Source organism: Oxyura jamaicensis, chromosome 17 (genome assembly GCF_011077185.1).
Source record: "Oxyura jamaicensis isolate SHBP4307 breed ruddy duck chromosome 17, BPBGC_Ojam_1.0, whole genome shotgun sequence".
Lineage (NCBI taxonomy): Eukaryota > Metazoa > Chordata > Aves > Anseriformes > Anatidae > Oxyura > Oxyura jamaicensis.
Window position 1 is genome coordinate 8,422,549 of NC_048909.1, and position 13,879 is coordinate 8,436,427.

The following is a 13,879-nucleotide window of genomic DNA, read 5'->3' on the forward strand; positions in this document are numbered from 1 at the left end:
TCTGCTTTCCACCCGCCCTCCGCAGCCTCTCCGGCTGGCTGGGCTCTCCCCCCCCCCCCCCTCCCCTCCACCCACCCTGCCCCTCCCTCCCGGTCCCGTCCCTCCTCCTGCAGCCGCTCCGCTCCGGCTGGGGCGCGCCCGGTGGCGGCGGGCGCAGGGAGGCAGCCCCGCTCCGGGACCGGCTCCGGCACCGGTTCCAGCACCGGTTCCAACACCTTCAGCATCCTCGGTAGCCCCGGGCAGGGGCCGTGGCGAGGTTCTGGACGATGGGCAGGCGGCGAGAGGCGGTGGCGGTGGTCGGGCGGCTGGCGCAGCCCGTCCCCAGCGGCATGGAGCCCGGCGCCGGTGCAGAATGAAGGGTGCGCGGCGCCCCCCCCCCCGCAGACATGTCTGTGCCTTTACTCAAGATTGGAGTGGTCCTCAGCACCATGGCCATGATCACCAACTGGATGTCGCAGACGCTGCCCTCCCTCGTGGGGCTCAACACCACCAAACTCACGGCGGCCTCGGGCGGCACCTTGGATCGCAGCACGGGAGTAAGTGCGGGGGGCTGGGGGGATCGAGGGGAAGGGGGGGGGGGTCGGGGTCTGCCCGGAGCATCCCTGCCTCCAGGGGCAGCTGCGCCCCGGCTCCCGCCCCTCTCCCCCCGGCCGCCCGGTCCCTCCCCACCCGGGTGCCCCCCGGGTTGCCAAAATCCCTCCCTGCATAAATCCCGACCCGGGACCCCCCCCCTCGGGCCGTCTGGGTTTGTCCTTGCCACCCCCCCGAACCCCCTTGCCGGCAGACCCAGCGGGAGCCCCCCCGCTGCAAAGAGCAGCCCCCCGGAGGGAGGCAGCGCTGCTGCCCATCGGGTGATGGGGGCATCACCCAGGGGGGTGCTTTACCAATGCTGCCCCGTGCTGTACAGGCATGGTCAGGTCGTTTTGGGGTCGTGGGGGCTGGCAGGAGATGGGAAGCGGGGTGGTGGTGTGGGGAAAGCCCCCAGTTCTGCACTGGGGTTCATCCATCCCCAGCCCTGGGCAAACTGGGGGGGGTTTGCCCTGCCTCCAGCCAGAGGATGGCAAAGTTTCCCTTGGCGCTGCTCTGCCGTCGCCTGGCGAAGCGGCTTGGGACAGCAGGTGCGAGTCCCGCAAGGTCTCGTTTGCTTCCCTGCCTTTAATCAATAGTCGTTAATGGGATGGAAAATGCAGCGGAGGAGTTGCGGTGTATTTCGTGCCTTATGCTTCCCGTCCCTGTTGTGCTGGAGGGCTGCTATGGTGGCTGGTCTTGCCACTTTGTAAACGGCTGAGGAAAACAATCCCTCTGTCTTGCCTTCCCGTAGCAGGAAAAAATGGGAATCGTTTGCCTCCAGGCTGCATGCTTGTGCCTTAGAAAAGAGCTAACGTATTTCAGCTCTGCTGTTCCAGGATGAGTATTTCATGTAGTGGCTCTGCTGGTTGTGAATGAAGCTAGGGTGTTTTTTTTCCATGTTACCGGGGATGATGAGACCTTTTTTTTTGTTGCTTTTTCTAGAGAATCAAATTGTTTGTCTGCCTGCTAGCCGTCTCTCAGTGCATGTCTGTCCACATGGGTATTTGCAAGGTTATTTGTAATGTATTAAAACTGTAGAAAGAACATTTCCCTTTCGGTTGGCAAAACAGTGGTACCTTCAAAGTGAGCGGAGGCTGAATTGTGATTAAATAATGTATTTTGCAAAGTGCTGCGAGATCAAAGGGAAATTAAGATCAGAGAGCTTTGGAGAGCACAAGGGGCACGGGGGGGCTGGGGCATGTGCAGTGTTTGGGGCTGGGCTCCCTTTCTGCGCTGCGTCCTGGAAGCTCTGATGGAGGCACCGATCCTGCATCCCTTTGCTGCGGGCGTGCTTCCTGGGGCACAGCACCGGGGTTTCCCTGCCCGGGACCCGCAGAACCTTTGGAGAGAAGTGGCTGTCCTGGTGAACCTGGCAGAGGACGGGGGAAACGTAACTCCTGGTATCTGCTTCCTCAGAAGAGCTGATTTTCCTGTCGCCGGCTCCAGGAGAGCTCTGCAGATGCTCATTGATCACTGCTCAGCTCTCAGCCAGGACACCGTACGCCCCCTGTTAGCTCGGGCACAGCCTTCTCCCAGTGTCAAGGAGAAGATGAGAGCTCTGTAATGACAGCCGGGCAGCAGATTTCCCACCAGCTCAGCACCCCGGTGTGCTCGGTGCCTTACAGCACGCTGCCCACCCTCTCTGCGGCACGCCTTTCCTCCTGCCCCTGCTTCCCCCTTGCATTGCCCTGACTGCTTCAGCTCTTGCTCTCCCTTTCAGACCCTTCCTTTATTTGTCCCCAATCCATATTTTTGCATTACAAGCGAATTCTGCAGGCTGGGCCCTCGGAGGTCTCCCTCCGCTTGCTGCGCAGCCCCAGCATCTTTCACTCCGTGCTGCTTCCTCCCTCCTCTTCCTCATTCATCTCCCCCCCCCCCTCCCTCCCTGACTTAACCCATCTTTCCCTGTGTTCATTAGGTGTTGCCTACCAACCCAGAGGAAAGCTGGCAGGTCTACAGCTCTGCCCAGGATAGCGAGGGACGTTGTATATGCACAGTGGTGGCACCTCAACAGACGATGTGCTCGCGCGATGCCAGGACAAAGCAGCTGAGACAACTATTAGAAAAGGTAACGGCTGACCCGCTCTGGGCAAGGTGGTTTGGTTTGACGTGGCACAGGGGGGAAAAACACGAGAGAGTTGGGCTGAGACTTCGTTTCCAGAAAAGACAGCCCCCGTGGGCCAGCCCTCCCGTGCTGTCGCTGTCCCCAGGCGTGCAGTGGGGAATAATCAGCCAGGAGGAAAAATGTCTAAATATTTCTGAGGCATGGAGGAAAAGGGATCATGGCCTGAGGTCAGGTTAAATCACATCAGTTTTTTTTTAAGAAAAAAGGGTGTAACTTTTTTTTTTTTTTAATTACGTTAACACAAGCAGTTTGAAGGGATGAGCCTCAACAAGATGAGAGGAGATAGAATTAAAAAAACCAAAGCCCAGGCACTCTTAGCCGAGCTGATATTAAAAAAAAAGGTCGACTAGAACAGTATGAGCTGTCAACATCAAATATTACAGAAATGACAGTTAGTGGTTTTCTTTCTAATGTTGACATCCACTTGATTAGTTTTTAATAGTCTGCTGTCCGAGGAGATCAAAGAATCTCATTAGGGAAACGCTCCTGATAACAAGAAATTTTCCAGATAATAGATTTCATTGAAGAAATGCCGTTTCATGCGAAATGGTCCTCTTCTCTTTAAAATATAAGTGGACTCATGTGCTGGAGATGTAATTATCCTTTGTGCCCTAATGCTACCTTGGCGTGTGTTGTGCATGACAAAATAACTTCCACCCTGATGCTCTCAGGAAGCTGATGTATTAGGAACTCATAACAGCATTAAACCTACACTTAACTGATTCTCCTACGTGATAAGGACAATAAACTCAGACAGAAAACACTTAGCCCTTAAACAGCTCTTTGTATGTCATAGGCTTCTAAAAATAATCGCACCCAAGCCTTTATTTCTCTAAGCAACACCGGCAATCGGTCCGGCAGCACATTTGTCTGAGAGGCAGCATCATTGTGCTAGCAGCTGCTGCGGCAGGCAGAGCCCGCTCGTGTTCCCAGAACTGCTCACATGCAGAAAACAAGTAGGGTTTGACCCAGTGCCCTCTGCTAATGGGCAGGCGAGCAGGATGTAGCAGCCCTGGGATACCAGCAGGCGCACTGCAGAGGGTGGAAATGCTCGAGGGTTTTTTTTTCCCTTGGGCAGCTCTCCGGCTGCGAGGGGATACAGTGAGGGGGGAGCGGTACGTGAAGGCGTGTGTTGTGGGGATGTGCTACCTGCCCGCGGATCTGTCTGCATCTCACTCCTACGCTAACCTATATCAAAACCTCAAAATAAAGAGCAGGCTCTCGGTGCCAGACATCTGATCTTGATCAAGGCTGAAATGATAATCCCTATAGGGAAATGCAACTGCAGCGGAGAGCTCCCAGCTCCCCAGGAAGGATTTCAGACCTGGATGCTTCTTCCCCCCATCTGACATTTTAACTCAAGTTTTGTGATGGGAAAACTCTCACCTCCGGATTTCTCTCTGCCAGCAGATGAAGAAACACGATGTGTCAGAGAGGTAATTCTGTTTGGATTTTCAAAGCAGGAAACCTGGCACTCACCTACAGAAATAATAAGGCATTGCTTTTGTGGGCCAGAAGAAAGCTGCTTTTTTTTGTGTGTGTGTGTGTACACAAGGCAGTTACAGCATCCTCAGTGAAAATCTCTGCACAGGGGCACCAGGGGCTGAAGGCAGTTCGAGGTCCCCAGCTCCCCTCAGCACACGGGCACGGGCTGTGCTGCTTGCAGGTGATTCCTGGGCACCCCGTCAGTGTGAGGAGCAGCGGGTGCGAGTGAGCTAAGGTGAGCGAGGTCTGCTCGCCACCGCACAAACTGTTCTGGCCGCCTTCTGACACCGAGGTGTCTGAGCTCATCCTTGGCTGCCGTGCGCGGAGCCCTTCCTGCCTTCCGTGCGTCAGGTGCTGAGGCCAGATCCTGGGCTGCGTCCAAACCCAGCCGTCACCGAAATCCTGTTCGCGAACAGATTATGTTTTATCTTCAAATGGATTTTTTTTTTTTTGGCCCTGTTATCTGGGAGGACTTCCTCCTCTGACAGTTAAACCACTTTTCGTTTCCTGCCAGCGCTAATTCTTTGCCAGCACTGATTTCCAGCTTAAACAGTTCTTGTTCCTTTGATACTCGCTCTGAGGTGTATTTAGAGAGGACAACGATCCTCTCAGCCTTCCACAATCCTTATAAAATGGACTTCTCTAGTACTGATCCCTTGGCTGAGTCCCTCTCTGCCAATTTTTCCCATAGACCACAACAATCTCCCTCAAGATGTCTCAAGCTATTGCTCCATCAGTTTCTCCAGCTACCCCAAGCTAAGCATTCGTCCTGCCTCGGGCCCCCAAAATGGGCTCTGAACTGCCCTTCCCGAGCTGATCAGGACGGGTCTATGCTTCAAGACGACAAAGAAGTCATCCTGACTTCTTGTCGAAGATGACGAGAACAGCACTGGAAGTTTTGTCTGTATTCTATTTTGAATGCTAAAGTGGGCTCTTTTCCCCAAGACAATCACAGGTATAGCTCTCTCATCAGCTTGATGGAAAATGAGGTTTCACGTCGAGAGTGCATGCCAGTGGGGGCAAAAAGCGTTTTAGCTGCTGTTCGAGGGTAGTAGCTAATGGATGAAGCTGAGGGAATCTGAGACAATATCCTCAGGTCTCAGTTCATTAGGGCACTTATGTACACGGTTAAGTTTAAGCTACGAGCAGTCTCATTGAAATCTAATCATGTGCCAAAGTACTTTGCTGGATCAAGGGCTTAATATGCTAATGAAGGAAAACAAGTAGATCTCCAGATGATGAAGCACGCGTTACTGTCAGAGATTAGGAATGACGGAGATTGAGTTTTTACCAGTCTGGCCAGAATCCTGCCTGGCTGAAAACAATACAGGCAACAAATAGCGAGAGCCTGAACTTGTAAAACACATCCCTAAAATAGCGCGGCGGCTAATTTTAGACGTCTGAGTTTAGAGCCCTGCGAGGAGGCTAATTTCCTCTGCAGTCAGGGGAGAGGCAGGCTCCTCCAGAGGTGATTCAGAGCAGGAGCCTGCGCGAGCTGCTCTGATTCACTTCCCAGCACAGTCTGTTCTCCGTCTGCATGGTCCGAGAGCAGCGCCAGGAGCCCCCCTCAGCACCTGCAGGGCTGGGTGCTGGTGCACACCATGTTGTGATCTCTGCTCGTCTGGTTGCTTGGCCTTCAGTCGGGGCTGGGCATTAGTGGAGTAAATGAGATCCATTTTGTGTGATCCCAACAAGTCGTTCCCATTCCAACCCGTTGAAACAATTCTGCTACGCAGATATGGCTTGACTCAAAGGAGGATAGACTGGATGAATGGGATAAGGATATCTAACAGGAGGGATTGCAGGCCAGTCATAACTGTCTGAGGCCTTTCCTCTCCCTCCAAGGGGCACCCCCCAGTCCTATGGAGGTTTTCAGACTGACAAATATCTTCACCTCTGCTGAGGACAATTATTAGAGCCCCAGAGCGGTTGCACTGCTCGTACAAAATGTTTCCTCGCCGCTGGCCTTTGAAATACCAGTTGCCCATACATTTTTAATGGTTCCCTGTAATAGTTTTCTTGTCGGCGTGCATGAGCAATGGGCGTTTTGATCACTTCGGAGATGCGGGCACAAAAGTTGGCATTTGACCTGCGCTGCTTTCAGCAGGCAGGCTGCGAGAGCTCGATGCACGCGGGTGTCTGCCCTCCGAGGTAAGTCGCAGCAGCACCGTGTGCTGGGGGGAACACTGCCCTTATGCCCTTCTTTTTGCATTTTGCCCCATCAGGGACAGAGTTGGAGCGGAGTTGGAGGGCTCTGTGGGTTTTGGCTCACATTTGGGTTTTGCTCAGACGCCCACAGTGGAAGAGTGTTGAACCAGGAGGCCTTTGATGCTAGGCACCATGCAGCACCGTGCTGGGATGCCTGATTCATTTTAAACATGGGCATTATCCCCGCTAATGCTGGCAGGGCTGGGGCATTTCTGTGGGTACGAGGCAGTGGTGGGGGCACTGCTCGTGGGCTGAGCCCCAGAATGTACCAACCATGGTACAAACACAACCATTCCCAAAGCAAAGACCTTTAACTGCACTCATTGCTTAATGCTAAATACATGCTTAGGCGCTTGCCTAAGTCAGAGCTTCGTTTGCCCTCTCATAGCCTGAAAAAATGAGAAGCAAACCTCTTAATAAGCCAGAGGACAGCCAGCCTTCCAAATTGGGTTGTTCAAGCTATCATTTCTGCCTGTTCCTTACACCTCCGGCACAGGCAGCTTTTTCTCAGGAGGAGCCCGGCCAAACCTTGCATCATTCCTTCAGCAGGGCCAGATGGGCACACGGGGGGGGGGACGCAGGAAAGCGCCCGGCACAGCACCCACCCGCGGGGCAGGGATGCACCCGTTATTCCCCAGCTCACCTGCAGCTGGATTCGTTTGTGGCAGACGCTGCATAAACCGTAGGGCTGTTTGGGTAACCGAGTTTTACTAGCTGGGTGGAAAGTTTGCACTTAGGCAATCAGTGTCACTTACATGCATGAAGAAACGATGACGTGCATCTCAGCAGAGGCGTTTCTCGGAGTCAGATGTGCTCCTGTTAAACTAATAGGCTCTCCTTGTGCAGCGGCAGGCGCCGGGTGCCGTTCCACACCGAAAGAGGCCGTTACTGCTAATGCATCTCGTACTTGGCTACAGCCCTCATTTGCACGCAGGATCACTGAGTTATTCTCTGCAGCGCGGGCAGAATAAACATTTATGAAACCACTTTGCTCTGGTTTGGAGCGTGGGGTCATGTTACGAGGAGATGCTGTTGATTAGCTGGTAAATAATGCATCTGCTGATTGCCCTTTAGCTTTGTTGACTCGGGGAAAATGTCAGCATCTGCATTCGGCCGCGAGCAGCGCTGCCCCGCTGCTGAATGTGTGCCCTGTGCTTGACAAGTCCCTTCTCGTTTGCAGGTGCAAAACATGTCCCAGTCGATAGAGGTGTTGGACAGGCGGACTCAGAGAGACCTACAGTACGTGGAGAAGATGGAAAACCAGATGAGGGGACTGGAATCCAAATTCAAGCAAGTGGAAGAAAGCCACAAGCAGCACCTGGCAAGGCAGTTTAAGGTAGGTGTGCTTTCCAATCCGCTAACCGAGCCGTGGCCGGAGGTGCCGCGGGGCGCGCGCTGTGTCCCCAGCCCTGCTTCACTGTGCTCGTGGCCACCCAGGCACCCTCCTGTCCAAAGCAGGGCCAGATCCAGGTTGCAGCATTGCTTCCTCTGCCACAGAGCATTTTTCTGCAGGGTAAAAGCCTGAGTCCTCACGTTCCCATACCCACAGGCTGGCGGTGCCCCAACAAGGCTGGGCTCCGTGCTGGGAGAGCCTGGGCAGGATGAGGCCAGGCAGAGCTGGGGCTTCCTCCCATCCCCACCCCTGCCCAGCTCTGATTCCCCTTGGGAAGAGTCAAGAGCAGAGGCTTTGTCTTCATTTCTCTCCACACCAGGCTGTCACCCCTTCGCTGCCCTCCTTAGCAGGGTTGCATCAGTGGAGCAATCAGTCAAGCAAACAACTTCCCCCCCCCAAAAAATCAATGTTTGGCTATTCAGCTGTCATCGGGCTGTCTAACTGAGCACCTTCAGGGGCACAAATGTCCAGTTTTGAATAAGGATGTTGGCAGTAGTGCCAGGGCCTTCTGGTCAGTGGTGTGCCTTTTGTCCTGGTGTCACGCAAATTAGGAGGAAAAAACGGCCTTTTAAATGAGGCTGCCAATGCAGCTCCTCTCAAGAACATGACCAAGATGAAATCGCCCAAAAGAGGCTGCCAATACTGTTTGTAATGTTACACTTCAGTAATATTTTGGATTAAGATTTGAACACAAATTGAGAAGATTTCTAGTGATATATGGGGATACGTCCTGCTGCCCAGCTAACTGGTGTTTTAAACCAGATATTTCTTAACTGATAAATGCTGAAATACCAAGGTTATGTAATAAAAAGCCGGGAAGAAGGCTCTTAAAACTTTCCACCCCACTCCCCATCCCCAGGACCCTTTTAGCTCTGCAGCCTGGAAGCCAGGCCCATCTCTCTGAGTGGAGCATGAGTTCCTTTTTTTTTTTTTTGCTCTTCCCCGTTCGGATGAGTTGAATCCTCCCCATCACCTACCAGGAAACTTGCACCAGGTAGCACGAGCCACTAAGAAAATAAACAGATTCCCCCCATGCAAGCCACAGGAGGGAAAGCCTTTCGACTTAAATAGGAGGCAAAGAAACGAGGCTGGGGGCCAGTTTCTGATGCTGTCCACCCCAGAGCTGCTTCACCAGGCAGGCAGAGGTCACAGCCTGAGCCTGCCCCTGCGCTGCTCTGGCTGGTGCAAGCAGCGCCAGGTATACCCTGTACACTGACATGCTTCATTAACGGGTAGGTGCATGCATATTTATGTCTACTCATTAGCTGCTGGAGCAAAGCATCCTTAACAAAATGCTGCATACCGTGCCTTTAAACAAGGCCTTCGTTTAATTAAAAAAAAAAAAAAAAAAAAAAAGCCTTTGTTGCTGCAAAATAAATTTGATAATGACTTGGATTTTTGTGTTCCTCATAGCAGGCCTGAAAACAGTGAGGAATTTTTGTATAATTTGCTGCCAAAGCATCATTTTAAATAACAGCCACAGCATTTTGTTTCTGCTAATGCCAGCATTAAAATATGAGTGGTTTGGAGATCTTGTGTTGTTTTTTGTTTTGTTTTGTTTTGTTTTTCTCTTTAGTTCCGTATTTGTCTATGAATGGCTATCTATATAAGGCAGGTTAGTGAGCTAGATCCTCAACAGTATTTCATTTTCTTGCTTACAGGGCTAACTTAAAAGCAAGTTTTTTCAATGCTGCAGTGACTGAAGAAGCAGTTCACTCCCATGTAACCATGAAAAGAGGGCCACAGAGCATTTTGCACCATGCATTTATTTTTTTGATTATTTTCCAAATTAGCACCATATCTCACTAAGGAACCTTGAACCACACAACCGAGATCTTCCTTTGCATGCAATTGTAGATGCATTTCATGAATAGTTTGAAACCCTTGTCAATGCATATATACTATTTTATTTTATTTTTTGGAAAGAAAAAAAAAAAAAGAACTCTTTGTGTATGTGATCTGAAGCATGTAACCCTAAGATGTTGCATTCTAAAAATGACAAATAAAGGCCTTTCCCAAATATTTTGGTGTTCTGCAGCCTGTTTAATATGTTCTTTCCAATACATCATTTGGATCAAAATAATAATTTAAATAATTTTAATGATAATAATTTTGGGATATGAACATTGCACTCACGTAGGAAGCAACCAGGTCAAGGCAGAGTGTTGCAGATTTTTGCACGCATAGCACTGAACCAAGCTTATTTTAACCTTGCAGGCAATAAAAGCGAAAATGGAGGAACTTAGGCCTTTGATACCAGTGTTGGAAGAGTACAAAGCCGATGCAAAATTGGTATTGCAGTTTAAAGAGGAGGTCCAGAATCTGACGTCAGTTCTAAACGAACTCCAGGAAGAGATTGGCGCCTATGACTACGAAGAGCTTCAGAACAGAGTGTCAAATCTTGAAGAAAGGCTTCGTGCATGCATGCAAAAATTAGGTAGGCTCAGAACAACATGGTGGCACTGGCTAAACACCATCGATGTTAAAACACACGTCATGTCTGCAGACAGAGATGCTAGACCGGACATCTCCCGGTGCCTCGCCTGGCTGCGAGAGGAGCTCGCCCGGCCAGGCTCGATCCTGCAACTGCCTGCGCTATAAGGAGCATCCGTCCTGGGAGTAGTCCCGCTGAGGATTACTTGCATGACTGATGTTGCTCATGGTGCAAGTGCTTCAGGATCAGGCCCGTAAGTAGGCATGTGACTCTTTGCAGCGTTTGCATAAGCGGGCGGTGAAATGCGGCGACACGCGGCCTCGTAAACAACGCTTATGCACAGCAAACACATGCACCCGTTCTGCTTACGCATCGGTGTCCAACCCGTTTGCTAACCGGACCTGGCACATTAGCAAATGTCTCTGCACCCCGCTTAAGCAGCGAGCGTGCAGGCGGGGACCCAGTTTTCCTTTTTCCTTTTGCATCTTGCCAACCACTGTCGAGAAGAGCATGACGATGTAGCCGGTGCGGGCTCGCGTTCGGTGCGGACTGTGCAGGATGGGACCCCTCCCCGCCTCCTCCCTCCCCAAAAGAGCCAGGAACCCCTTGGGTCGTAGCAGTGAGATGCCCCCGAGCCCTTCGGATGGTTTTGTCTGCCTAAGCCCTCCCTGAAGCCCAAGGGGTCCCGGCTGTAGCCAAAATCCACATCCTTCCCCCGGGCAGGGGGGAAGAAGGGTGCTGCCTCCTGCCGCTGCAGGGCTCCCAGCCGCTCATTGGCTTGATTTAATTTCTCCTTACATTATTGACTTTCTCGTTAAGCAATTTAGGTAATCTAAACACATTAACTGCTCTGCAGTCTATTTTGGTAGCACATATGAAATTACACTCTCAGGTAACTTCAAGGAAGAGCTGCTCTCTTCTCAGAACTGTGCACCCTTGGCAAGGTAACGTTTCCTTTCTCTCGTGCCTCCGCTGTTGGAATTGCTTTTGCTTGTTTCTAGACACCTCCACGCCCCTGCAAGCAGCCTCCTCCCTGCCTTTCCCCTTAGCAGCTACCTCTCCACTGAAATTTTGGAGGGCAGGGCTGGGTTTGGTTGGGGGAGATGGTGCCCAAGGGTCCACTTGCTGCATCCGTAGCCTCCAGCCCATCTCCTGAGGAGTAGGAGAAGCTGTTGCTGATGGGTAGGGGGAACGGCAGCAGGACCAGGGATTTTAATCTGGGCTGAGGAACTGCCTTCCTAGGGATAGGTCTTTAAGCAGATCCCTCCCAGACCTTACAGCCCCTCTCCAGTGGGCTTTGATGGAGCTGCCCAGCCCAGGCTGGCTCCACCAGAGACAGTTATGAGGGATCTCCTGCAGACCCTGGGCAGACTTTAAGAAATAACTCCCAAACCATTCGGGGCTTCAAAATAACTGAGTTTGCTCTTGCACCATTAGTCCCTTCTGCTCTGGGCCATGCTGTCCTGGCTCATTGTGTCCCCTGATGCTCAGGTCTTGCAGCTGGGACAACCGGCCAGGTCACCAGCCCAGCTAAGACTGAGACAGCTGGGGTGCTGAGATCTTGCAGGAAACCATTTCTAGAAATCTGGGGGATTTTTTCTGTGTGTGTGTGTATTTCTTTGAGGTTTTATTTAGGCATTCTGGCTTTGCCTTTTCTATTTCCCCCTGCCTGTCTGCTCCCTCTGTGTCTGTGCCATCCAGGGCAGCTTTTGTGCCACGGGGTTTTGCAGCCCCCCCCGGCTGCTCGCGGAGACCAGCGCTGAGTCTTGCAAGGGTGCACCCGGGAGCGTTTGCTGCTCGCCCGGGAGGGTGATTTATTTGGTCACTTAGCAGCAAACAGCACAGACTGAATTTCCAATGTTGTTTATCACTCCAGAGTGTAAACCAGTGAAAATGGTAGTTAATTGAGTTAAATTCAGATAACAACCTTACAGACACTTTGCTGGCACACGATGAGACCCTGCTTGCTGAGGATTGTTGTTTGCTGCAAATTATCTGCTCAGAGGGATGCGCTGGAGTCTCAAGCAGCCTGTTTTAGCTTAAATTTGTTCCTGCATGGGCCAGCAGCACTGCTCACCTGGTGCATGTTGGCCTGTTAGAGCTCAGGATACAGCTCAGAGCGTCAAAAGCAGGACTGGGGAGCACAGGACAGGGTAGGCAGAGGGGATGTGCTGTGCTCCTGTCCAGTTCGCCTCTCCCCATCCTCCCGGTAGCACTGATGCTCAACAGTGCAGCAGCATTTCCTTTAGACAAGGTCCTTTTTTGTATTTTGGGTTTCTTAAGCATTATTGATGGATCAATAGTGAAAACACTTCCTGACCCTGGCATGTGTGTGAAGGGAAAAAGAAATCAATAATGGCACGTTCAATCTGTTATTCTGTTTACATTCTTAAAGATCAGTGTTTATATTGGGATCTTAACGTTTCCATTAATGCTCCTGAGAGGAGCCTTCAGACAGGGGAAAGGCTGTCATTCCTTAAGTCAAGGGGGAATTTAATTCGTCTGCACTCCACCGGCTCGCGTTTGCTGGTGGCACGAGCTTTCCCCAGCTCCTGTGAAAAATCCCAGCCCACAATCCTGGTGCAGAGATGGGAAAAGGGCAGGCATGTCCTCCCTTTTTGGAGAAGCAGGGTCCTGCCAGCCTGTCCCACGTGTGTTTGGGATGGGGGGCTCCTGGCTGGGCAGGAACAGCCCGAGTGCAGCGCGAGGCAGCGCTGGTGGCGGTGTGGTGGCTGCGTTGGTGGAGAAATTGCTCCTGAGCTGCTAAACGTCACCGGGGGGCTGGAGCTTGGTAAAAAGATGGAGCGGGGGTGTGAGCATCCTGGGAGGATGGCGGTGCTCGTTGTGACTGGCTGGAAGTTGTCTGCTGCTGCTGGAAAATTCCTGATGTGGGTAGAGGAAGGGGATGTGCGTGGCGGTGGCATCTCCTTGCTGCTGTCTGGGGCTGCAGGAAGGAGTCCTGGAGGGTTGTCCTGGGAGAGGCTGATCTGTGCTGATGCCCACAGATGGGGATACGCAGACCCCCGTGGGCCCCAAATAGTGCTGGGGAAAGTGGAGTGAAAACAGACCCTCTGTGAGTGTTCCCAAACCCGTCGGTCTCAGGCTTCCCCCTCGTCAGGCACTCAGGCATGGGCACCAGAACGCGCTTCCCTCCAGCTCCCTGAGCACCTGGAGATGCTTGCAGCATTTCGGCATCAGTAAGGTCCCAGAAGGAAAATAAGCGGTGAGCGCAGCCGTTGCCTTTCTTGTGTTTAATGAAATAGTGGAGACGGTCTGAGAGCCGTACGAGAACACTGCAGAGCATGGGGGGGGGCAGCAGGGCTGTAGGCAGGTCCCTCGCCCCGAGCTCAGGACCACAGGGCTGGTAACCCCATGAGAGCTGCATGGACCTAGCTCACCAGGGGCCAGGAAGCACTTGGCTCCAGGATCCTTTTTAAACTTTCTCTCTTGTATAAGTGCCTCTCAGAGATTTACTCCGAGACAGAGAACACCTCGCCCTGTGTAAGAGCAACCCTCTTGCACTGCTGAAGAGCTGTTGTGTGAAGGTGCCTCCAGCTAAACGTGTATGAGATGTAGCCTCACTACGTTCAAACAACACTAGTTTCTAGTTTACCCTTATCAGCTGCTGCTGCTTTTTTCCTTGGGGGGGGGGGGGGGGGGGGGG

At 52.2% G+C, this 13,879-nt stretch overlaps 1 protein-coding gene across 4 annotated transcripts in view; it reads left to right on the forward strand.

Annotated features, from left to right (window-relative positions):
- The window catches only part of OLFM1 (olfactomedin 1), a 30,312-nt gene that overhangs the window by 9,502 nt on the left and 6,931 nt on the right, over positions 1 to 13,879 (forward strand). Inside the window, exons 1-4 of one of the 4 annotated variants that reach the window (XM_035341729.1) lie at positions 66 to 536; positions 2,489 to 2,638; positions 7,569 to 7,724; positions 9,999 to 10,218. In XM_035341729.1, coding sequence (XP_035197620.1) covers positions 387 to 536; positions 2,489 to 2,638; positions 7,569 to 7,724; positions 9,999 to 10,218 — 676 coding nt within the window. In that variant the 5' untranslated portion in view covers positions 66 to 386. Of the gene's footprint in view, positions 1 to 65; positions 537 to 839; positions 918 to 1,807; positions 2,069 to 2,488; positions 2,639 to 7,568; positions 7,725 to 9,998; positions 10,219 to 13,879 lie in introns of those variants that run through there. The other 3 variants (XM_035341731.1, XM_035341728.1, XM_035341730.1) reach the window with 3 other exon arrangements.